At 34.1% G+C, this 21,583-nt stretch overlaps 1 protein-coding gene across 2 annotated transcripts in view; it reads left to right on the top strand.

Annotated features, from left to right (window-relative positions):
- The window catches only part of DDX10 (DEAD-box helicase 10), a 229,063-nt gene that overhangs the window by 42,900 nt on the left and 164,580 nt on the right, over nt 1–21,583 (top strand). For both annotated transcript variants that reach the window (XM_039843503.1, XM_039843502.1), the window contains exons 10-13: nt 391–492; nt 1,589–1,676; nt 4,311–4,399; nt 6,985–7,462. In XM_039843503.1, coding sequence (XP_039699437.1) covers nt 391–492; nt 1,589–1,676; nt 4,311–4,399; nt 6,985–7,462 — 757 coding nt within the window. The remainder of the gene's footprint in view (nt 1–390; nt 493–1,588; nt 1,677–4,310; nt 4,400–6,984; nt 7,463–21,583) is intronic.

The raw sequence follows: 21,583 nt of genomic DNA, 5'->3' as shown, positions 1-21,583 counted from the left end.
AAATCCCCAGGAAGATTAGATTTCTTTAATGTATTGGATTCCATGTTTATTAAATGACTAATTTTATTATAATATTCTAGTGGCTTGAATGAGAAATTGTCATCTTGCTATAAGTAGAATGCTATTTAAGAAATTTAATTGTTTTGTTTCTTAGGATCAATCTAGTTCTTGTGGTATAGCCTCAAAGTCACTAGGAATTATAACTAGTGATGAAAATTTGAAAAAGGTATTCGGAGTTCCAGTTTTCTGTTGTCACATTTCAAAAAAATGATATTTCTAATATTTACAAATTAGATGAACTTGCTTACATGTTACCTACTTATCAAACTGTTGAAATATAAAATACAGATTGCATTGATGTGAAGAGATCTTGTTTGTTTTTTTGTTTAGGTATAAAGAGGATGGTGAAGCTTTATTAATTTTGCTCCCCTCAGAAGAAAAAGGGATGGTACAGCAGCTTCTTCAGAAGAAAGTGCCTGTGAAGGCAATCAAGTAAGAACTATTTGGTGTCTTGATATTATTGTTAGGATATTGAAGGCATGAAATTATGCTTAATTATATATACCTAATTCCTTCTTCTATTCTTTTTTGCTGTCTGGTTTATGACTTTTTTGTTTTTAATTTTTCAGAAGACTGTTGTTAGTGGAGAAAATAAGATGAAAAGGAGAACTTATTAGCTTCAGGAGGCATCGATGGTTGAAAGTACAATCAGGATTGTACTTCTGTCATCAAAGATATTCAGATTGAATGTCAGTGGAATTTATCAGAGTCTCCTTTGTATTGAGGTCCTTGAAACACCCTGGTTTTTATTTAGAGGAAAATAATTGGGAAGGTTGTTTAATTGAGGGCAGGAGTAGGAAAGGATTTAGATGAGACAGGATTGTCTATGAGTTGGTAATTGTTGGTAATTGTTGAGTCTGAGTGAAAGTTTTCTACCTTTGTATATTTTGAAATTTTTTATAATTAAAAGAAAAGTAAAAATGACCTTATCTACTATAATCACCTATCATCACCCACGTTTTCAGGAAGAAAGTAGTTCAGTCTAAAATCAGGAAAACAAATGGGGTTTCTTTTGTGAGATTCAGACCCATGTAAGTATTTCATTCTTTCCTGTAGCCTTCCTGGGCAGAATCTAGTTAACAAGTCTTTTATATCATGCCTAATATCCAGATAAGGAAAACCATATTAATTTGAAGTTAGTTTTATGATATTTGACTGAAAATGGAAATACACAAATGATATTAGATTTCATTTTTTACACTTCATTCATGATCCATCTCCCATGAGAGGCTACTTTCTAACTTTATAGTCTTAAGAAGTAACCAATGCTATTTGTAGAAATAACCTTAGTATCTTTTGCTCACTCAGCATGTGATGTTTAGAGAAGATGTTTGATCTTTCATTTATTCTTCCTGCATTATTCATCATGTAAGAGAGTCAGATTTATGTCTGGTATAATCTCAGTCTAATCTGGCTCGTAGATGAGAAATAATGTTACAGATTTAAAAATACTGAGGAATATAGTATACTGTTTTCAGTTTCTAAAATTGAGATGTCTTAGTTTAACCTTTATCTTTTTGTTACAAAGAATCAATCCAGAAAAACTTATAGATGTCCAGAAAAAATTGGAATCATTTTTAGCTCAAGATCAAGATTTAAAAGAAAGAGCTCAAAGGGTAAGTCATTTTTGAATTGGATACCTTTGTTGTAATGGAGCATATAATAAAGTTAAATTCCATCATTTTCTGCTACCTCTGGTTTTCATGGTAATGCTTCAGATATTCAAGCAGTATAATTTTCAGATTAGTTTATCCTTTAACTTTAAAAAAATCATATATTTCTTATAGTAATCTGGGAAAATGTCTATTACTTATACATAGAAAATCCTCTTCAAGATGATTTTCAAATACATAGTGGCCTGATTTCTAATATACTTAAAGTTACCAACTTTTGATTTCTTCAGTAAAGTTACTCTTAATCCTGATCGTACTTTATTGACTGTGAGATTAATATCTCTTCTTATATTAGGTTTAATTTCTAGAAAGCATAACACTTTTGCTAAATTGTCTTTAGGAATGAGATTTTAATCTATAAATATGACTTAATGTTCTCAAATTACTTTTCTGGACTTAGAAATCCTCTCAATTAGCAAATACACAAACAAGTGTTTTAATTAAACATATATTTTAGTCCTTAGAGTACCCAACAGTAGATTCTTTAGAAAGGAAGATATGAAATTAATTTTCATTGTGCTTACAGCTATCCAATCTTTGAATTGATGAATATTTGAATCTCTGATATAAAGCTCTTTGTTTTCACCACTCTTTTACTTATATTGTAGTTAGGAGATCTACATATGATATCTACTTTTGCACTTACCATAACACATCAACAATGAGTTAGAGAGTAGGGATTTAGAGGTTGGATCCTATTTCAGCAGATAGAGGAAGTGGGAGGAAGAAAATAGAGGGGCTATGGAAAGGGCATCCTAAGTAGATAGAAGAGTCTGGGCAGAAAAACAGTCAGTTAGGCTTTTATGTTATGGTTTTAAAACCAGATATTTTCAGCAAAGAGGTTTTATTTAAAGAGATCTTATAAAAATTAACTTATATTTTATCAAATTATCATCACTGTGCTAAAAGTTGAATGCTTACTATGTGCTATGCACTTTGCCGTGACATGACTCTTATGTGACAGTTTGTGCATTGTTATTTTAATATTCCCAACAACCTGTGAGGTAGGTGATATTGATTTGATTTTATAGATGAGTAAATAGTACCTTGACAAAATTAAAAATTGTCTAGGGTCACATAGTTATTAAGTGGCAGACCTGAGATGCAAATTCAGGCCCTGCTTTCTTCAGAACTTCCATGAACAAATTTTTTTTTCTTAAAATTTTTGGGCATGTATTTGGGCTTGCAAACATTTGTGTGCATGTTTTGTCAGGCAGACATACTTTAGGATTTAAATTGTTGTAGAAGTTTTGGAAATAATAAGCAAATTTAAAAATAATATACATGAATTCTATTATGTTGTGACTTATTGCATACCTAGGAGGTCATTTAATTATGAGTTGGGAAATATGAAATATTGGAAGGATATTGTTTCACTGGTTTGTGCATGCAACAAATGAACCATCCAGGATGAAGATTATAGCACACTGAAATAAATGATGTGCTTTATTGGGTTTCACGCATGATTTAGCAGAATGGCTAACTGTATTGCCAGCAGCAGCAGGCTATCTAGTTTCATATAAGTTATTTTCTACCTTTTGATTATAATCTGGATAGAACAAAAACAATAAGTAACTGGGGTGATTTCTTGTGGATGACTGTAGGGGAAAAAAATTATCCTTGACCTGGAACCATTATTCCTGTGTAGACAGGGAAAATGGTTTGAAGATTAGTGTAAATGTCTTGAAGAAAAGATTAGTATAGAGTTAGAAAAAATGTGAAGTTTATAAATACACAAATGGGAATTAGATATACTTTACAAAAAGTAATTTTAAAATTAAAAAATAAAAATACTTAGATGTTTCATGATCTTTGTTGCCTGCTTATTTTACAAACCGACAAAGGGTCAGGACCATGTTTAAATTTTGGTTTGTTTAGGTCTTGCCATCAAGATAGTTATTATTTTTTTTTTTAAAACACAAAAACACAAGTTGATGACAAATTTCTTGAAATTATAATGATGGTGAATTATGATAGAAAAGGAAAAGCTTTAGGAATAAAACTCCTGTCATGACTTTATTAGCTTAATTAAATACAGTAAAATCTATTTTGCTGGAAAACTTGTCCTTTGACTACTACAGTAATAATTATAACTGAACTAGGATTTATTGGTACTTACTTGTGTATATTCCAGAAGATGTGCCTGTATATTCTACATATTTTCTCATTTAATTCTCGTAATACTCTAAGTAGAAAGTGCTATTATCTCTGTTTGATAGATGAGGGAACTGACAGGGAAACTAACTTGCTCAGTTAGTAAGCTCTGGAGCTCAGATTATCATCCATGTTGTTCCAAAACTCTTTTTTCCCGTCATGCCATGTTGCAACTGAATGATATTAACTTCTTGAATAGCTTTTTGAGAAGATGATATTCTCTAAGTTGGCTTAATGAAACCAAATTTAAAGTCTTTTTTAATATTACAGTTTTAAAAAGGTAGGTTTTTTGTTTTTGTGGAAAAATTATTTTTCAGATTTTTCATTACTGTTGAATTTATCTGTTTAGTTAATTTTCTTTTATCTTGCTTTAAATCCATTTTCTCTTTCTGACTATTATGTCATTTAAACTTACTTTTACAGTGTTTTGTCTCCTACATACGTTCAGTGTATCTGATGAAGGATAAAGAAATATTTGATGTGAGCAAGTTACCTATACCTGAATATGCCCTGTAAGTATTCATATTATCGTTTTGTGAATCTTAAAAGTTAGAGAGAACTTCTTTGAAGCTTGGTTCTCTGACAAGCCTAGTTTAAACCACTCTGCCTAATGTTAAGAGATGAGATGCAGAGAAAAAGATTCTGTAATCTGTGGAAAACTTGTTGAGTGTTCAGTTCTTGTTAGGAAGAAGTTTCTTACTTGTTTAAATTCCTCTAAGTTATACAGGCAGCTTCCTATAGTTTGGTCTTGAAGGAGATGGAGAGCAACTGATAAGTATTCTTTGAAATCTTTTAGTGTCTGCAGCCCTCTTATTGTCTGAAACGCTGGCCTGGATTACTGTAGACAGTTATTTTTATGCGTTGGATACAGGTCTCTTCATCAATTCTCCTCTCATTTTAGATTGGTTTCCCATACTATTTATTTCCTGAATATTCTTTGTGTCTTGGCATTTCTTACAGGTACTCGCAGTTACTGTGGCAAAATGTTCCTGTTTAGTAACTGAGATTACTATTATATGAAAATGGAACTCTTGGTCTTGTTTTGGCTTAGTATTTGAAGGATATTTTTCTAATCTTTTTAGCTATGAAAGAGGAATGTTTTTTTTTTAATGGGCTCCTATCTGTGGGAAAAGCATTGAAAAATCAATAGAAGCACCCTTGAGGTTAATCATACTTTGAATTTCATCATGAAGTTTCCTAGTCTGTGATGAAATATGTACTTGCAAGGCAGGGTCTGTATATTTGGCCTGTTCTCCACAAATTTGTACACCTTTACCTTTAAATTGAGTCTAATAAAAACTTGTATCTGAGTGAGCTGCTGCTTTCTATTCTTCATATTAGATTACAAATTTAGTATAACAAATAATTTGTCAGTTTTAACATTTTAGAAACATTTAATTTTCTACGTAACAGAGTAAGGCCACTGACTTTCTGGGTAATTGATGGAAAACCACATGTCATCGATAACACGTTTTTGTTCATTTATATGTTTATATACCAGTCACTAATTTTACCATTTCTGAATGTGAATCATGGTTTAGGTTATTAGCTGATTTTTTGCTCAATGAAGAAGTTCAGTCCTGGTTTTTTTGAGTGACTTAGCTGAAATATTAGCAAATAGGAGAGGCACAGGTCCTTAAACACTGCAAGGCCATATTTAGGGGATATTTTATTGCCCTGGATGCCAGTAAATCTCATCTGTTTATAGTTGAAGACCTTTGCTTTTTATTGGTGATGCTTAGAGAAGGCAGAAAGTTCTGAGCCTAAATTATTGGTATAGTTTAATTTGGTGTTTTCAGTTACTTTTTGTGGATGTTTAGGTGTATAGTTTCCTTGATCTTTAATTTCCTTTAGAAATCCTTGATACCTAAAGCAGTGCTATGTATGTAGGATATAATAAAGGTTTGAAAATTATTTTACTAAAGAAACATGTTTTGAATCTCCAATAATTGTATAGTTCTTTGTGCTAGGTGTTAAAATTATAGACTTACAGTATGTACTCTCACCTTAAAGGAGCTCCAAGTTTTAATAGTTGATAAAGACATATAAATGTAATTATTATACATGGAAAGAAATACTCTGATGGATATGAGTTCATGATATAACTCATAGCCCCCATAACAGTAATAATGACAAGTGTTCATTCAATATGCCTGTGTCAGGCACTGTTTTAAGTGCATTGCATCTATGACCTCATTTTTATAACAACCCTATGATGCAGGTACTTTTATCATGCCATTTTGCAAATGAGAGAACCGAGGTATGAGAGGTCCATCAATCACACAACTAGTAGGTGACAGAGGCAGGACTTGAACCTTAACAGTCCTATTTCTGAATCTGAACTTTACCGTTATACCTTTTAGTTTCTATGAATCATGTTTGATAGGAAAAGGCAGTGTGATCCATGTTGTAATGTTGGCTATTTGTTCTAGCAGGCCTTGCTTTAAGAGTTTATTTCTAATCCATCAGTGGAACTAGAAGCTGGGAAAGACATGATCATAAGTGAATTTTGATCTTAGAAGTAGAAAATTTTTCTTTTTTGACCTCCGGTTTAAAAATCCTTTTTTATAGAAGTTATTATGTCATATTATGTGTCTCAGAAGGAAGAACGATGATACTGGAATTTCTTCTTTGCAGAGAACTATGTTTTGTCCTTTCATAGCCATGTCATTTCCAGCTGTAGTATTTACATTTTACAAAGTGTTTTCATATAGTTATACATCAGATCTCTGTAACAACTGTGAGATAGACCTGGTAAGTATTGTGATCCCATATTTGTGAAGTGAGGCTGACTGAGTTAAACTGGAAATAGGCAGATCTAGTATTTGAACCATTTCTTTGTTTCTGGTCTCATGCTCTTTATGTTAACCTCTTAATGAAAAATAGGGTATCTTTAATATTTTCTGACAGGTATTCAGTATATTTTGGCTTGCTTTTTGGATCATCTAACCTGCCAAAATTTTATATCTCAGAGGAACACTTTCTTTGGGAAAAAAGCTCTAAAAATAAACCTCAGCTCTTGAGAAACTGTTTCATAATACCCATAAACACACCATCAGTATATTGAGATAACTATTTTCATTTGCCCATGTTTAAGGTCTCTTGGTCTTGCTGTGGCGCCACGGGTAAGATTTCTTCAGAAAATGCAGAAACAACCCACCAGAGAGTTGGTAGTGAGCCAAGATAATAAAGTAAGTGAGCCAAGAGCTCCCTCCCTCACCAATGATGAAGTGGAAGAATTTAGAGCCTACTTCAATGAGAAAATGTCCATCCTTCAGAAAGGTGGGAAAAGAGCAGAAGGGACAGAGGATGGACTGGCTAATGGCATTAGTGATGAGGAAGAAGAGAAGGAAGATGAAGAAGAAATAGAAGAGAAACTGGGAAAAGGAAAAGAGTCTCAACCTCAATTCGTCCCTAGCACTGATGAGTCATGGAAGAACAAGGAAACTGCTATACACTTCTTGGACAGAGCTGATGATGAGGAGGAGGATGATGATGGACTTGATGCTGATTTCTTAAAGGTGAAGCGGCACAATGTGTTTGGGTTGGACCTTAAAGAGAATAAAGCATTACAGGTAAGCGTACTCCCTGTGGAGTGTCTTGTTATTTCCCACCACTCTTACTGTGTTCTGTTTTTTGCTTTTGGGGAACTATGGGAAAGCAAGAACTAAGAGAAATTTGTAGAATGACTTTCTTTGCAGTGAATTGTCCCTCTGTCTCCATATTTAGAGATGGAATAGGTGCCAAAGAATTCTCATTATTTATAACTTTGAGAACTCTAAAGGGTTGACAGCTTGAATCTTCTCATTTACTGGTATTCTGATGCATGTTTTTATGTAACCAGAGTCATGATTATAACATTAAAGAAGGTAATGGGGTGCTATGGTTTATGGTGAGATGATCCTTCATTGTGATTCTTAATATACTACTTTCTGATTTAAATCATTACAAATGTTCCTTACAACAATTTAATCTCTCTAAACATGAATTTCACTTTTAATGAGACATTTGCATTTGGGCACCAATCCAGTATCTTAAATTGAAAGCCAGCACTTCTTTTTAAAGGCTACTTAGGAAGATTTATTATAAGCTTTATGTAGATCCTTTGTTTCTCTGTAGATACCTGGTAGGAGGAGCAAAAGAGTTAGCACCTGCTTTCTGGGGTTATATTAGGTACACAGTAAATGTGTCCCCTCCCCCTTTTCTTATTTCCCTTCTTATTTGTATGCCTGTTATTCTTGATCATTTCTTTAAAGAGAATTGAATAAAAAATGAAGCCAAACTCTTATTCTTTATACAATGTTTAATAAAATTCTAAGACTCAGAATATACTAAATTTTGAGCCATGAAATTTGGATAGATAATTCTTTAACTAAATAAAAATTTTAGGAAGGTAGCAAACATACTTTTTGAGTACTTAATTATATTAGGAAATATTTAAACATTATCTCATTCAATCCTTGACTAACTATGAGGTAGGTACTATCTCATTATACAGGTAAGGGGAAAATACTGAGACACAGACAGTAAAATGGTGAGGTGCAGAACTTGATACTGGCAAAGCTGGAATTTGAACCTAGGCATTCTGACTGGTATCCATGTTCCTGACTAATAATCTGGTTTTTGAAGTCTGGTTTATCTTTTTTTTTTTTTTTATAATGTACTTTGTGTCATATCTGACAAATCTGTGGTTACTCTAAAGTCACAAATATTTTCTCCTAGAGGTTTTATAGTTTACCATTTAAATTTAGGGTGAGGATTCATTTCAACTTAATTTTTGTGTATGGGGTGAGGTAAAGGTTGAGAATTTTTTTTCTTGTATGGATGTCTAATAGGACCAGTACCATTTGTTGAATACTGTGCTTTTTCCATGTAGTTACCTGACCTTTTGTTGAAAGTTAATTGACCATGTATGTGTAGGTCTCAATTCTGTCTATACAGCTGTCCTTTCACCAGTAATACCCATCCTGATGATGTTATTTTATAGTAAATCGCAAGTCGGGTAGCGTGAGTCTTCCAACTTGATATTTTAAAGTTTTTTTTGGAGATTTTTGGACCATTTCATTTCCATGAAAGTTTTTTAATCAGCTGGTTAATTTTTACAAAAAACCCACTGGTATCTTCATCGAAATTGCATTGAATCTATAAATCTATTTGGGGAGAATTTACATCAATATTGAGTTTTCTGATTCATGAATATTACATATCTTTTCGTCTATTTAGGCCTTCTTTAATGTCTTTTAACATTGCTTTATAGTTTTAAGCATGTACATCTTGCACATATTTTTTTCTATTCATCTCAACTATTTCACAGTTTTAAATGGTATATTGTAAATGGTACTTTTAAAATTTTAATTTTCAATTCTGTTGCGAGTATGTAGAAATACAATTAAGTTTTGTGTACCCGTCATTCTAAACTGACCTGGTAGTTCTAGTGGCTTTTTTTTGGAGATTCTTTGGGATTTTCTCTGCAGATGGTCATGGTTTTTGTGAATAAAGATGGTTTCTGGTTTCGTTTCTTTCTTTCCAATCTGTGTGCCTTTTATTTCATTTTCTTACTCAGTGGTAAGAGTGGACATTGTTGTCTTGTTCCTGATCTTACAGAGGGGAAACACATTCAGTCTTTGACCATTATGTCTGATGTTAGTTACAGGTTTTTATAAATGCCTTTATCAAGTTGAGAAAGATCTATTCTGTTAGTTGGGTTAGTGTTTTTATCAGAAATGGACAGTGAATCGTCAGATGATTTTTGGTAGCTATTAAAGGGAACATATAGTTGTTCAGTTGATTTTCTAGCTTTGAACCAACCTTAAATTCCTGTGATTAATTTCACTTCATTATGATATGTTTTCCTGTACCTATTGGAGGATTCCATTTGTTAATATTTTGTTAAGGGTCTTGGCTTCAGTGTTCATGAGGGATATTGGCTTGTAGTTTTCTTGTAATGACTGACTTTGGAAAGATGACACATTTTAAAAGCTTTTGATGCATTTTGTCAAACTATCCTACAGAGAGGTCATATTGATCATTGTCCCACCGGTTTTGTATGTCAGTGCCAATTTACTCATACCAACACTGAATATTAACAAGTTTTTACTGTTTTTACTGCCAATTGGAATCAGTTTATTGATGACTTCTTTCAAGTCATTTGTCTGTACCTCTTGGGTCATGATTTTGATCATCTTCTAAATTTGGCAGACCTGTTGCTGCTGTGCATAAGAGGTGTTCCGAGGTGTTCCAAATCTGATTGTTGCATTTTTTAGTAAAACCAACACAGAATGGATGAAGCAAATAACCACGGTAGTCTTAACATCAACATGAGTTTCAGTCCTGGTCTGCCATTTTTGACCATGGAGCACATTTTGTCACAGGTAAGATCCATGCCATGGAAATTAGGCAGTTTTAGCCCTAAATATCCTCAGTAATTAGCTTGAATTTTCTAAATGCAACTTCATCATTCTGTAGATAAGCTAGCTTCACTTCAAAAACATGACCCTTGAGACCATCAGATGTGATTTTGATTCCTAAAGTTCTATGACTAGTGTTTTCTCAATATTTCTTATGCTGAGCTATGCTGGTGCTTTCACATCATACCAGTCTATCTTAGAAAATGGGTCAGCCACTTTCTTCTCGGCTCCCTTTTTGCTGCCTTTTGTAAGGCATTTGTTCTTGCTGATCGCCACAGTGCTGCTCAGAGAGCCAAAAGGCCATCTTTTTGATTCTTTATCATGTTGTCAGGCATTTGGTTTTGAGTGTGATTTTTGCATTCACAATCTCAGTTGGCTTCCCATTTTAGCCTTCATTTCTTGCATTTTATATTTTAGTGTTGTATTGCAGCCATCACTCACCACAGGCTGCTTTTTTTTTATTACCTATTTTTAAGGATAGACCTATAAAATAATGAGAACCAAATGAACTATACACAGAATGGGAAATAATACTTTAATTTACACATGTAAATGAATGTATTCCCCTTGGGAAACTAAGAGTTTTTTCAGACTGCTGGCTTTGTTCAAATATTTTTGTTTCTGTTCCAGGACAACAGGTCGGACACCTAAGCAAACTAGTTTCATTATGTATATATTATAGGCTATTCTGTTTGTCTTTTGTTGTTGTTGTTGTTTCTTTAATTTTTATTTTTCAATTATAGTTGATATTCAGTATTATTTTAAATTAGTTTCAGGTGGACAGCATAATGGTTAGACATTTATATAATTTACGAAGTAATCCTCCGATTAGTCTAGTATCCACCTGGCACTATACACAGTTATTACAATATTATCGACTATATTCCCTATGCTGTACTTCATATCCTTATGACTATTTTGTAACTACCAATTTGTACTTCTTAATCCCTTCACCTTTTCCATCTAACCTCCAGCCCCCTTCCCATCTGGCTATCACCAGTTTGTTCTCTTCATCTATGAGTCTGTTTTAATATTTTGTTTATTTTGTTCTTTAGATTCCATATGTAAGTGAAATTGTATGGAATTTGTCTTTCTTTGTCTGACTTATTTCACTTAGCATAATACCCTCTCGATCTATTCATGTTACAAATGGTAAGATTTCATTTTTTTAATGGCTGAGTAATATTCCATTGTATATATGTACCACAACTTCTTTATCCAATTGTTTATTCATGGGCATTTGGGTTGCTTCCAATATCTTGGCTATTGTAAATAGCGCTGCAGTGTACACTGGGGTGCATACTATTCTGTTTGTCTTGATTATCTTTTTCTTTTGCCCTCTTGTAAAAGGGAGAGGATTTGTGAAACTCATTTGAGTCTTGGAGCCAGTGGGAACACATTGGATTAAAGATTACTTGGAAATTATTAGTAATCATATCATTATTGATAAAATATTTGGTGTTTTATCATGTACCAAATACTTTCCTTGTAAGCTCATTTTGTCATCTGCCTGACAAGAAAGGCAGATATACTTAACATTTTCCAAAGTTTCAGTGGTAGAGTTAGTACAAACCCATCTCTGATGCCAAATCACATTCTTTCTACTCTATTCTGTTGTCTACCATAATTTGTGTGGTTTTCCTGTGTCAGTGTAATTGACAACATTATAAATAATTTTGGTCTATCAATTGTGTGCAGATACTTGAAATACAGAATTGATATGTTTACTTCTTTAGACTTGGGCATGAATGGAGAAATAGGTACTGAGTGCCAGGTGCAAGCAATGTCTTCTGGAAGACTGCTTTGTCACAGTTCTTTTCTATTTGACAGGATCAAGGCATTGACAAAGAAAGATTTCCTTAGCAATAGAGAGGGAATTCTGAGTGATGGAGAAATAAGAGAGATGAATAGGAGAGAGCCCAGCTGGGGTGATTACGCACTAAGGCAGTAAGAGAAGGTTGGTTGACATCCCACCATTGGGAAGAGACTTATGTTTTGGTTAGTTTTATTGGCTCTTGGATATCTAGAAAGTTGACCTGCAGGGAAACTGTTAGGAGTGTGCATATATAATTAAAATGATTAAATTAAAAATGATTTTATTACCTTTTCTTAAATATGAAAGCATATACTTTTGTCTTCCACATTTTATAATTGTTTAGAAACGAGACTGATAGGTGGATTCTATTTTAGCTCAGTGTCCTTTTAAAGCTTTCTTAACAGTAAACATAGGTCAGTTTTAATTAAGATTTGAAAGATACTCATAGATTATTCTTTGTAACTTGGAGTCGATTCTATATTCTGTTTACATTGAGTCTTATGTTTTTGCACAAAATTCTTAGTGTTCTAAGAACTCACTGTTGGTAAAGCATAGATTAGCTAACATTATTATTATTATTTGTAAGTGTTTTCTTATAAAACTATTCTAAGTTCTAAATCAAGATTCTGAAATATGGGAACCTGGGATTTTTCTGCCTCTTGTCTCTGTTTTTTTTCTTTTTTCCCTTTCTCCTTCCCACTTTTCCACCTCCTCTTCTAGCAGCAATTATTGAGTGCCTACTAGGTGCCAGGGACAGTGCTAGGTACTTAGTAAGTTTTAGAGGCATATACTTTAGTTAACATAGCAAATTATTAAATCAGAATTTTAGTATGGAATCCCAGGTTTCTATTCATTTATTCATTCATAAAACCAACTATTTTAAAGCTCTAATATTGGCACTGCAGTAGAGAAAATGTCCCAGGGGAAGTACTTTTAAAAATGGATAGGAATTAATAGGAAGGGGTAAAAGCATTCTAAACAAAGAGAACAGAACGAGTAAAATCATGGCCACAAGAAAGTATGTGTTTAGTACAGGGAGCTATTTATGGTATAATGTTCAGTAGTTAGCCTTTCTGAACCTTAGTGCCTCTCCCTGTAAAATGGGGCCAATAACAGTGGCTGTGTTGGCAGAGTTATTGTGATAATTAGAAATAGAAAGCACCCAGCACAGTTTGTGTACACAGAAGGAGCATAGTTAACATTAGCTATTATTTCCACTTGATAAAGTATAATAGGAACATTTAGGTAAGAGAGTGATAAAGCTTTGCCAGTACCATGGCCAGGCAATATCTGAGATAGTTGGTAAATAATTAGGCCCTTTTCTGAATCTGTACCCATTGTAGAAAGAAAAAGTGATGCATTTCATTTACTTCAAGTGTAGTAGCAGGAAAGAAATTTGCTTTTATGATTATAGCATAGTTGATAGAGCATTTTTCACATTGTCAGTGTCTTGCATTGATCTGAAGAGTGCTCAACTGTACACTGAAATCATAGATTCAGTTGACATCACAGCCAAATATTTATGCAGAGTTTATACTTTAATATCATCAGACCATATTAAGCAAACACAGTGCCCTGTAGAAATAAATCGATCGTCAATAGAACCAAAAAGATATTAACAGCAGATAATTATTTCACATTAATCATTAAATAAAATTGATTATAAGTGTATTTTTTTCTGGTGGAGTTCTCTGGTTAACTGGCAACATCCTGTGGATACTAAAACTGTACAGTATATTTCTTGAAGGTATTATATGGAAGATATTGGCTTATGGATATTGCTTCTATTTTTAAGACCGTTGATTTAGAAATGGATATTGGAGAATGTAATGTCCTTGTTTGGGGAGCAATTAGGCATGCTGATGAACTGTTTTAGGAGCGTGTTGGTTTAGCACTCTTTTATCCCCATATTATTTGATTTAAAATGGGAATGGACTGTGGTAGCTTATTTCCAGAAATTTTTTGTAGGCAGTTATATTTTTGTATAAGAAGTATCAGGAAGTGATGAACATCTGTCGGTTTTCTGTAATCTGCCACGCACTTTGAATATGGTATCTCATTTCTTACCGCAACCTTGTGCAGTATTACCTCCCAACCCCCATCCCCCCTTTTGCTGGTTAAGGAACAGGCTGTCAAAGGTTTGATTACCTGCCTGCTGTTCTAGTTAGTGAAGTGGCAACATTGGAATTTGTACCTAGGCCTGTCTTACTTGAGCCTCATTATGATTGTGCTTTTTTTGATTTCTGTCATTTTTACATTTAGCAGTGTCTTTTGGTGTTCTTTTTTACTTCCCACTAGCACTGCCACTATTCTGCCCCCATACCTTATCACCTCAGACTTGGCTTAGGATAAACCTCATAATTGGTCCTCACTGTTCTTCTAACTTATCATCCTGCAAATCTCTGTCATGTTAATATTTAGTATTTTTTTCATGTAGTTGACCTTCCATGCTTCCCTTTAGTTCGTCGTCTCACTTGGGTTTGTAAGGCATCCCCTACTCTATCACACTACCAGCTCATTCTTCTCAGTGTGAGTTTCCACTTACACTGAAGGGATTCCTTCTTAGAAAATTCTCACCGTGCCAGCATTTCACATCTTATCTATCTTTCAAAAACACAGTGCTGATCTTGCTTCTTCTTTGAAAGCCTTTCTTTCCTTTTTAATCCCATCAACATTGGGATTCCAATTGTCTCTTTTTGCTAGCATTTTTCTCATTTCATAATATACCTACACAAATGTCTTAATTTCTGTTTCTCTTATACCTGGCGATTACTGAAATTGTCATTACCTTTGTGTGCAAGGGTCTTATATAATATATTGCTCAGTTAAATTAAACAGAAGGGCGAGCTCTTTAAAGTAAAACCCAGGAACCAAGATTACTGTACTCTCAATTTTTGGTACCATTAAGTAGAGCAACAGTGGGATGACCTTAAATGTTGAGTAGTTGAAGTAGACTTGATATGCATGCTCTCTTTTCTCACATATGCCTTTTCTTTTTCTTGCATCCTGTGCTTTATTCTTAAGTTGTAATTTAAACTTCATTCCAATTCAGAAGGAATAGTAATCTGTGACTTGAAACTTATGTACATACTTAATCGCTATATATTTTCTTCCTTCCTTATTTAAGTTTTATATGCAAGTGATTTCCTGAGGATGTAAATTCACATTGGAAAGCTAAAAGCTTTGGCTTGATGTTTATTCTTTCATATGCTGGATCATTTTTGTATAACAAATATTTTGGCTTGTTTTCTTTCATTTTCTACTTTTATATATGCAATATTTAAAGTATCTGCTGACTACTGAATTTTCTAATGACCTACTTTTATAGCCTAACTTTCAGAAACTTTACTTATCATGGGATGTTTATCTTCATTTTAAGGTAAAGTAGAGGTATTGAAAGAAATATGAAATAGGGACAGGTTGTTCTTGAGAGTCCTATAAGTTGCTTTTGAACTTGACTATTAGGATAATCAGAAATAAGCACCTTTTCAAAGTTATCAACAAGTGCTTGTTTATATTTATAGCTCTAACAAATATAACTATAGAGAATTTAGGCTAATATGGTAGGCCCTCTGCTTATGAACCGGTTAGTTTCCAATATGTTCTTCATAAGACCCTTTGTTCTTGAGTTTAAGGAATTAGTATAATGTGTATTTACCTAAAGCTTTTTAATGGAAGTACTGTATTTGTGGGAACACTGGATTAAACTCTTTATGTTTTTTTTAACTCTCTTGAATTTTTCCAAACATATTTTTGTTTTGACTTTGTTCTTTTCAATATATATTTTTGACAGCTTCAAAGATACATGCTGAATTTAAGTCCAAGGTAGCAGCTGAAACTAGTGCCATCTGTTGGTGATAGGCAGAGTTACATCACATTTTCTTTGATGGAGAGCTTTGTTTGTTACCATGGAAGTTTACATTTTAGGTGAAAATAGAGGCTTATTAAATGAAGGCTTCACGAGATTTTTAGAAGAGTTGACTTATTCAGCAACATTTTATACATTTTCTAAGTGTCAGGCAGTGAGAACATTGATAACATTCTCTGTCCACACGGAGCTTAAATTCTAATGGGGGAAGATGGACAAAAAATAGGACGTGTGCTGTGGGAAAATGAAGCAGAGGAAGGGGAAGTCAGAATTCAGGGGGTGAAGTGTTGGAATTTCAAATAGAATGGTCAGAGGTGACTCCCTGGGAGTATGTAAGGCACTCTTCTACCATTGCCGATTAAGACCTTTAGAGGTTTAAGTACTGAAAAGATTGTTGTGCTCTCTCTACCCATATATAATTTGAAACAAAAAGAATACTAAATTTAAAACAAGAGTCTTCAAGTTATTTATTCCATTATGGCCACTTCATTGCTTTTGTTGAAATATATTATCTCAAAAACATTTTGTCTTAAAGTATTCCAGCTTTGCTCGTGCCCTGAGCATGTGTGTGATTTGCTGGTTGGTTAATTGAGCGTGAGTGCCATGCCAGGTAGGGAGAATATAAAGAGAATTCAGATCCTCCTGGGAGCTGATGCTCTAAAGTTAATTGGCAATTCAGTACAGTTCAGTGGGAACAGGATGCCTGCATATTAAGAAAGGCCTATTTTTTCATTAAAAGTAAAGCCTAAGTATAAACTGTATACTTATGAGCATACTAATTTCATGATGTTTAAATTTTAAGTCTTTAGAGCAGCGTTTCTCAAGCTGCATTTGCTGAAGGGCTAATGTTCTAATTTTCAATCCATGGCAGACAAGTAATGTTTAGTAAAACTCATTAAAGAGAGAGTTCTAAAAAAGTGAAATGAACCCCTCTTTGTTTCTCTGGCTCTTTTCTCTACCTTTTTTGTTGCCTTCTCTTTCCCTCTCTAAGTTGGATTGTTTTTCTCTTTTTACCTTTGATCATAAAGCCTCCTTCTATATTTTTTCCCTCTCTCTTTTTATATAGCCATAAGAATATGATGTTGTGGGGGTGTTTGAGTCTCTGTGTATGTGTGTATAATGAATGATGTTTAATGAATGGAACATTATTGTCATTTAGAAAATTGCGTAGTTTCTCTCATGCCTTTTGGGTTATTTTTGATGGATGAGATTTGGCCCTGTAAGTGATATCACCACAGTTGGAATATGAGGGTTCTTTGACCCCTTTTGATATTTGGTTCCTGGTTTAAATTGTGCACTTACCCCTTAAAAAAGGAGGGGGATTAAGAGGAAGAATTAGTAAGTAGGCATTTGACACAGGCATGTTGACTATACAAAGAAATGTATAGTAAGATGAATCTCCTTGAAAGCAGGTAACATTTTTTGCTTTCTCTGCAGCATCTTTCACATGGTAGACAATGTGTAGTGGTGTGGGGTCAGTGAGTCTCTCCCATGGCATTCATCCACAGCAGTTTCATACCTAGTATCAAAATAAAAGGAAACAAGAATGCAGCTCTTCCTAAATAAATCATGATTAGGAACATCTACAGTAAGGTTTTAACAAACTGAATGTATAATTTTTTACTCATTTTTCAAGTCAGGAATGTTTTTCCATAGGACAAAAAGTATTTTTGAAGCAGGTAGTAGACCACCAATCTCTGGACATTCACCCTCCCCTCCCCCAGGGCTGTTTTTGGTTTGTTCCGCCCCCCACTTTTTTTTTCTTTCAGCTTGTCTGCTGGCTGTTAGCAGTGACAGACGGTCCTGATATACTGTTGGGCAGAAAATCTGCTAGTTTTTATTTGGCATAATAAACGGTTGAAAACAGTGATATTTTGTTACAGTTCTAATAAAGCCAACACCTGGCGATTCTTACAGTACATTAATTTTAAGCTCTGGAAACAAATGCCTTAGTATACTGGGCACTGTAAAAGTCCCTGGAAAATATGAAGAAAATCCTAACTATTAGGCACACATAAGATAGAAATCACATATTGTAACTTTCCTGAGAGTACATAACGGATGCAGCTCAGTTTTTCAGGGATAATCTCTCCATGCAGTTTTCTGTCCTGTTGGTCCGTTTCCTTCCCCATCCCTCACATTGGTGGAATAAGTGAATCAATCAGTTTCTTAGTGGCAGTCACTGGAGAGACTGCCTCCAAATAATAATTCTTCCCCAAGTTTGTTTTCTAAATTAAAATGGAATCTTTCCTATTACATCTTTTGTGTGATCATGATTAGAATAATATTTCCACTTGTACAAATTTTCATATCACCTGGTTTTTGTCATAGGAAGCAACAGCAGAGGAATGCTTTCTTCCTTGCTGTGATACCTAATTTTGGAAGGTACGCTGATTTCAGAATGTTTGATGTAGAAAATGGTCTCATATTACAGAAACACTTTGTAAAAACTTGCTAAATGTTCTCTCCAGGTTCTTGGTTCAGCATTATTTTGTTTTCTTTGCATCTTTTGATCTATCTAGACTGTTTTTCTCACTTGCTGACATTTCCATAAGGTAGAAATTTACAAATAAAACAGTACGGAAAATTCTGTTAGGATCTCTGTCTCTACTGTTCACCCAAATCTTCTGAGACTGAACTTTTTTTTTTAAAGAAAGTTGAAATACTGGCTTTTAATGAATCTTATTTTCTCATTACTGTTTTCTCTTAAGGGTTTTTAGATTGATTCAATTTCAAGCACACTTAGTCATATGTGTTTTAATAGCTTTTGAGTCATTTTATTTAAGAATGAACAAAGTATTGGTTTTTAATGTGTGTTTTTAGAAATAATACTCTATTTCTAACTCTCCCTCTTCTACAGAAAGGAGGGAGGAGGTATTTTATTGACCAAGAATATGCTATCACTGTCTTGGAACTTATATGCTACCTACCTCTCTAGTTTCTAGCCTGTCTACTAACACCGGCTTAGCTAACCAGATTTATTACAAGAGTTGATATGGTGTGTTGAGTTACTCCTCCTCCTCTTCCTTTCCCCACCTCTCATTTAACTAGCCCTATTCTGTGGTGAAAATTGCAGAATCATTTGGCTTTTCTTTTTTATTTACTGAAAGAAAAATTATTTTTAGCCCTCTTCTGTGGTGAAAATTGCAGATTCATTTGGCTTTTCTTTTTTATTTACTGAAAGAAAAATTATTTTTAAGAACTGTGAAGAACCTGAGATTCTACCCTACTTGCAGATTAATAAGTTAATCTCCTACATTTCGATATTTGTTGCTAGATAGCTCATGGCATAGCATGCTGTATGAGCTTCAAGTTTGCACTGGTTCCCCTGCCTCTCCAGTTCTACAGGGGCCATGCAAAGGCATGTCCAGATTGGTGACATCCACAGAGCAGCTTGGTGTCAGAGCTAAGAAACCTCCAGTTTTATAGAGTGCTGCTAGCAAACCTGCTCAACCTTCACCCAGAGGGAAATGCTATCTTTATTAACCTGGTCAGGAGCAAATCTGTTGTCTGCCTCCCAAGGGAGATATTGTTTCTACTATCTAAGGCTATATGCTATATTGACATATAGAAAAGATAATATGAAAGAGTAATCGATAGATGTACAGAAACATGAGTCCCATGGATGATTGGCTCTTGTGCTAGGTAGAGGCAAAAAACTGTTTCCATCTATCTTTGTTTTGTTTGGCTTCTCCCAAATCAGAATCTACAAAAACTAGTTTAAATGTCAACATGAATTCCAGAGACACACAGATTCTTCCATGTGAAAACTGTTACTTTTGTTTGACAAGGCCCTGAACTAGTGGGTAGTTCCATTTGCTGAGACCAAGTCAGGTTCTCCAGAGTGTGCTTTCTGAGCAACCTATGCTGTTGTAGCACTGAGCACACTGCGTTGTCATTATTTTTGTTTTTCCCACTATACTGTGTACCTTTATGGAGTCAGAATTAATATTACTCCTTTTTGTACCTTTATATGTCAGGGTTGCCAATCATTGTAGTAGGTTCTCAGTCATTGTTTATTGAATGAGATGAGTGAATGAATAAATAAATGAGTAGAAATCTCTTTAATTTACATCTAGTTGATCTCTTATCTGTTCAGATTTCTTACCCCAATTTGAGACTTAGCCATTTGATAGAACATAAGGGGTCAGAAAATATTTGTTGACTGAATGGCTTAATCTTTGATATGACTCTTGTATTGGTTTTGAAATGCTGGGTTAGATGCAGAGTAAGTATCTTGTGTGAAATTGTTCCTAAACCTGAATTAACCCATCCATCGTCCTTTTCTCTTCAATTGATTGCTTTGATCTCTAGAACCTGTTTTCCTGATGTGGTCCTCTGTGTTCTCTAGAAAAATAAAAAAATTAAGTGAAATTTTGACTACCTACTTTCTAAAGTATATTTAAAAATTCTTTAGAAAAACTAATTTTATAGTGAGTTCACTTGTAGGGATCAGTTTTATCCTAATGTTCTCCCTTTTATGGCTTGTTTTATGTCTAAATGTGGATACAGTTTTGAGTACAGTTATAACAAAAGGTGTGTTCACAAATCACTGTTGCTAGAAGACTCTGCAAAACTCTTGCCTACAGATGTGTGCTTCTTCAGCTGAGGATTTAACCTTGGCAGAGGCAGAGGCAGAGGCAAATGGAAACAGGCTTCCCATTTCTCAATGCCAGCATAAATGCTCCTCCACACATGCAGCCTCTGGAGTTCTGTTGTCCCACATTTAAGAAGCTTGGAGAGAAGCATTCTAAAAATTATTAGATAGTACTTGTGCTGTCTCTTTTGAGACATATGAATAAACATGATAATCAAAATTCTCTAATTATGTTAAACCAGAAATGAAGGAACTGTTTTGGCCAGTCTGTGTGTTCACATTTGTGCTGGGTTTATATGTTCTCGCCAAAGTGTATTTAGTAGTATAAAGGAGAAAAATGATTAATAAGCTTTTTCAAATGCAGACCTACAGCTCTTTTATACTTAAATATATTCTCCTTAATATCATTAATTTGAACAGCTTTATGTGGTTTTCTAGGAATTCCTCAAAACAAGTTGAGGGAAAGAGCATTATCATTGCAGTTGGGGAGCATTTTTCCAGTAGCATCCCTGTATTGAGTTATATACTTTGTGTGAAATGTAAAATAGAGCCTTAGTAGATACCAAGAAATGATTATTTAATGAGGATGTTTATGTCTCGGGTTTTCTTAGGTTGAAACACCCTGCTGGACTACTTAGAACACTAGCTTCTTTCTTATTCTGTTGAGATCTCTGTAAAAATACCCGCAATCACTTCATATTTATTCCTATTTTCACTAAAATATTTTAATTCATAGTGCTTAGATCCAAAAGTCTATTGAGTAAAGAATAAATACTGAGCCTTTAGGTAGAGTGGATTATCCTGAATGATTGAGACTGTGTCAGTTGACCTTAAATATCCTCTGCCACCCTTGTTTCCCTACTCCTCATAGTTAACCAAATATTTTGTTGTTGTTTTACTCCATACAGACATATTACTGTACCAAATCCAAATATGAAACAATTAGACTTGTCAGCCCTCAGGAAGCTACATAGTTGAGGAGATAGGACATTCATATGGAAACAGTAA

This window comes from Pteropus medius, unplaced genomic scaffold (genome assembly GCF_902729225.1).
Source record: "Pteropus medius unplaced genomic scaffold, Ma_sr-lr_union100, whole genome shotgun sequence".
Classification (NCBI taxonomy): Eukaryota; Metazoa; Chordata; class Mammalia; order Chiroptera; family Pteropodidae; genus Pteropus; species Pteropus medius.
The sequence above is the reverse complement of the archived record's forward strand: the minus strand, read 5'-3'. Positions and strand labels throughout refer to the sequence as shown.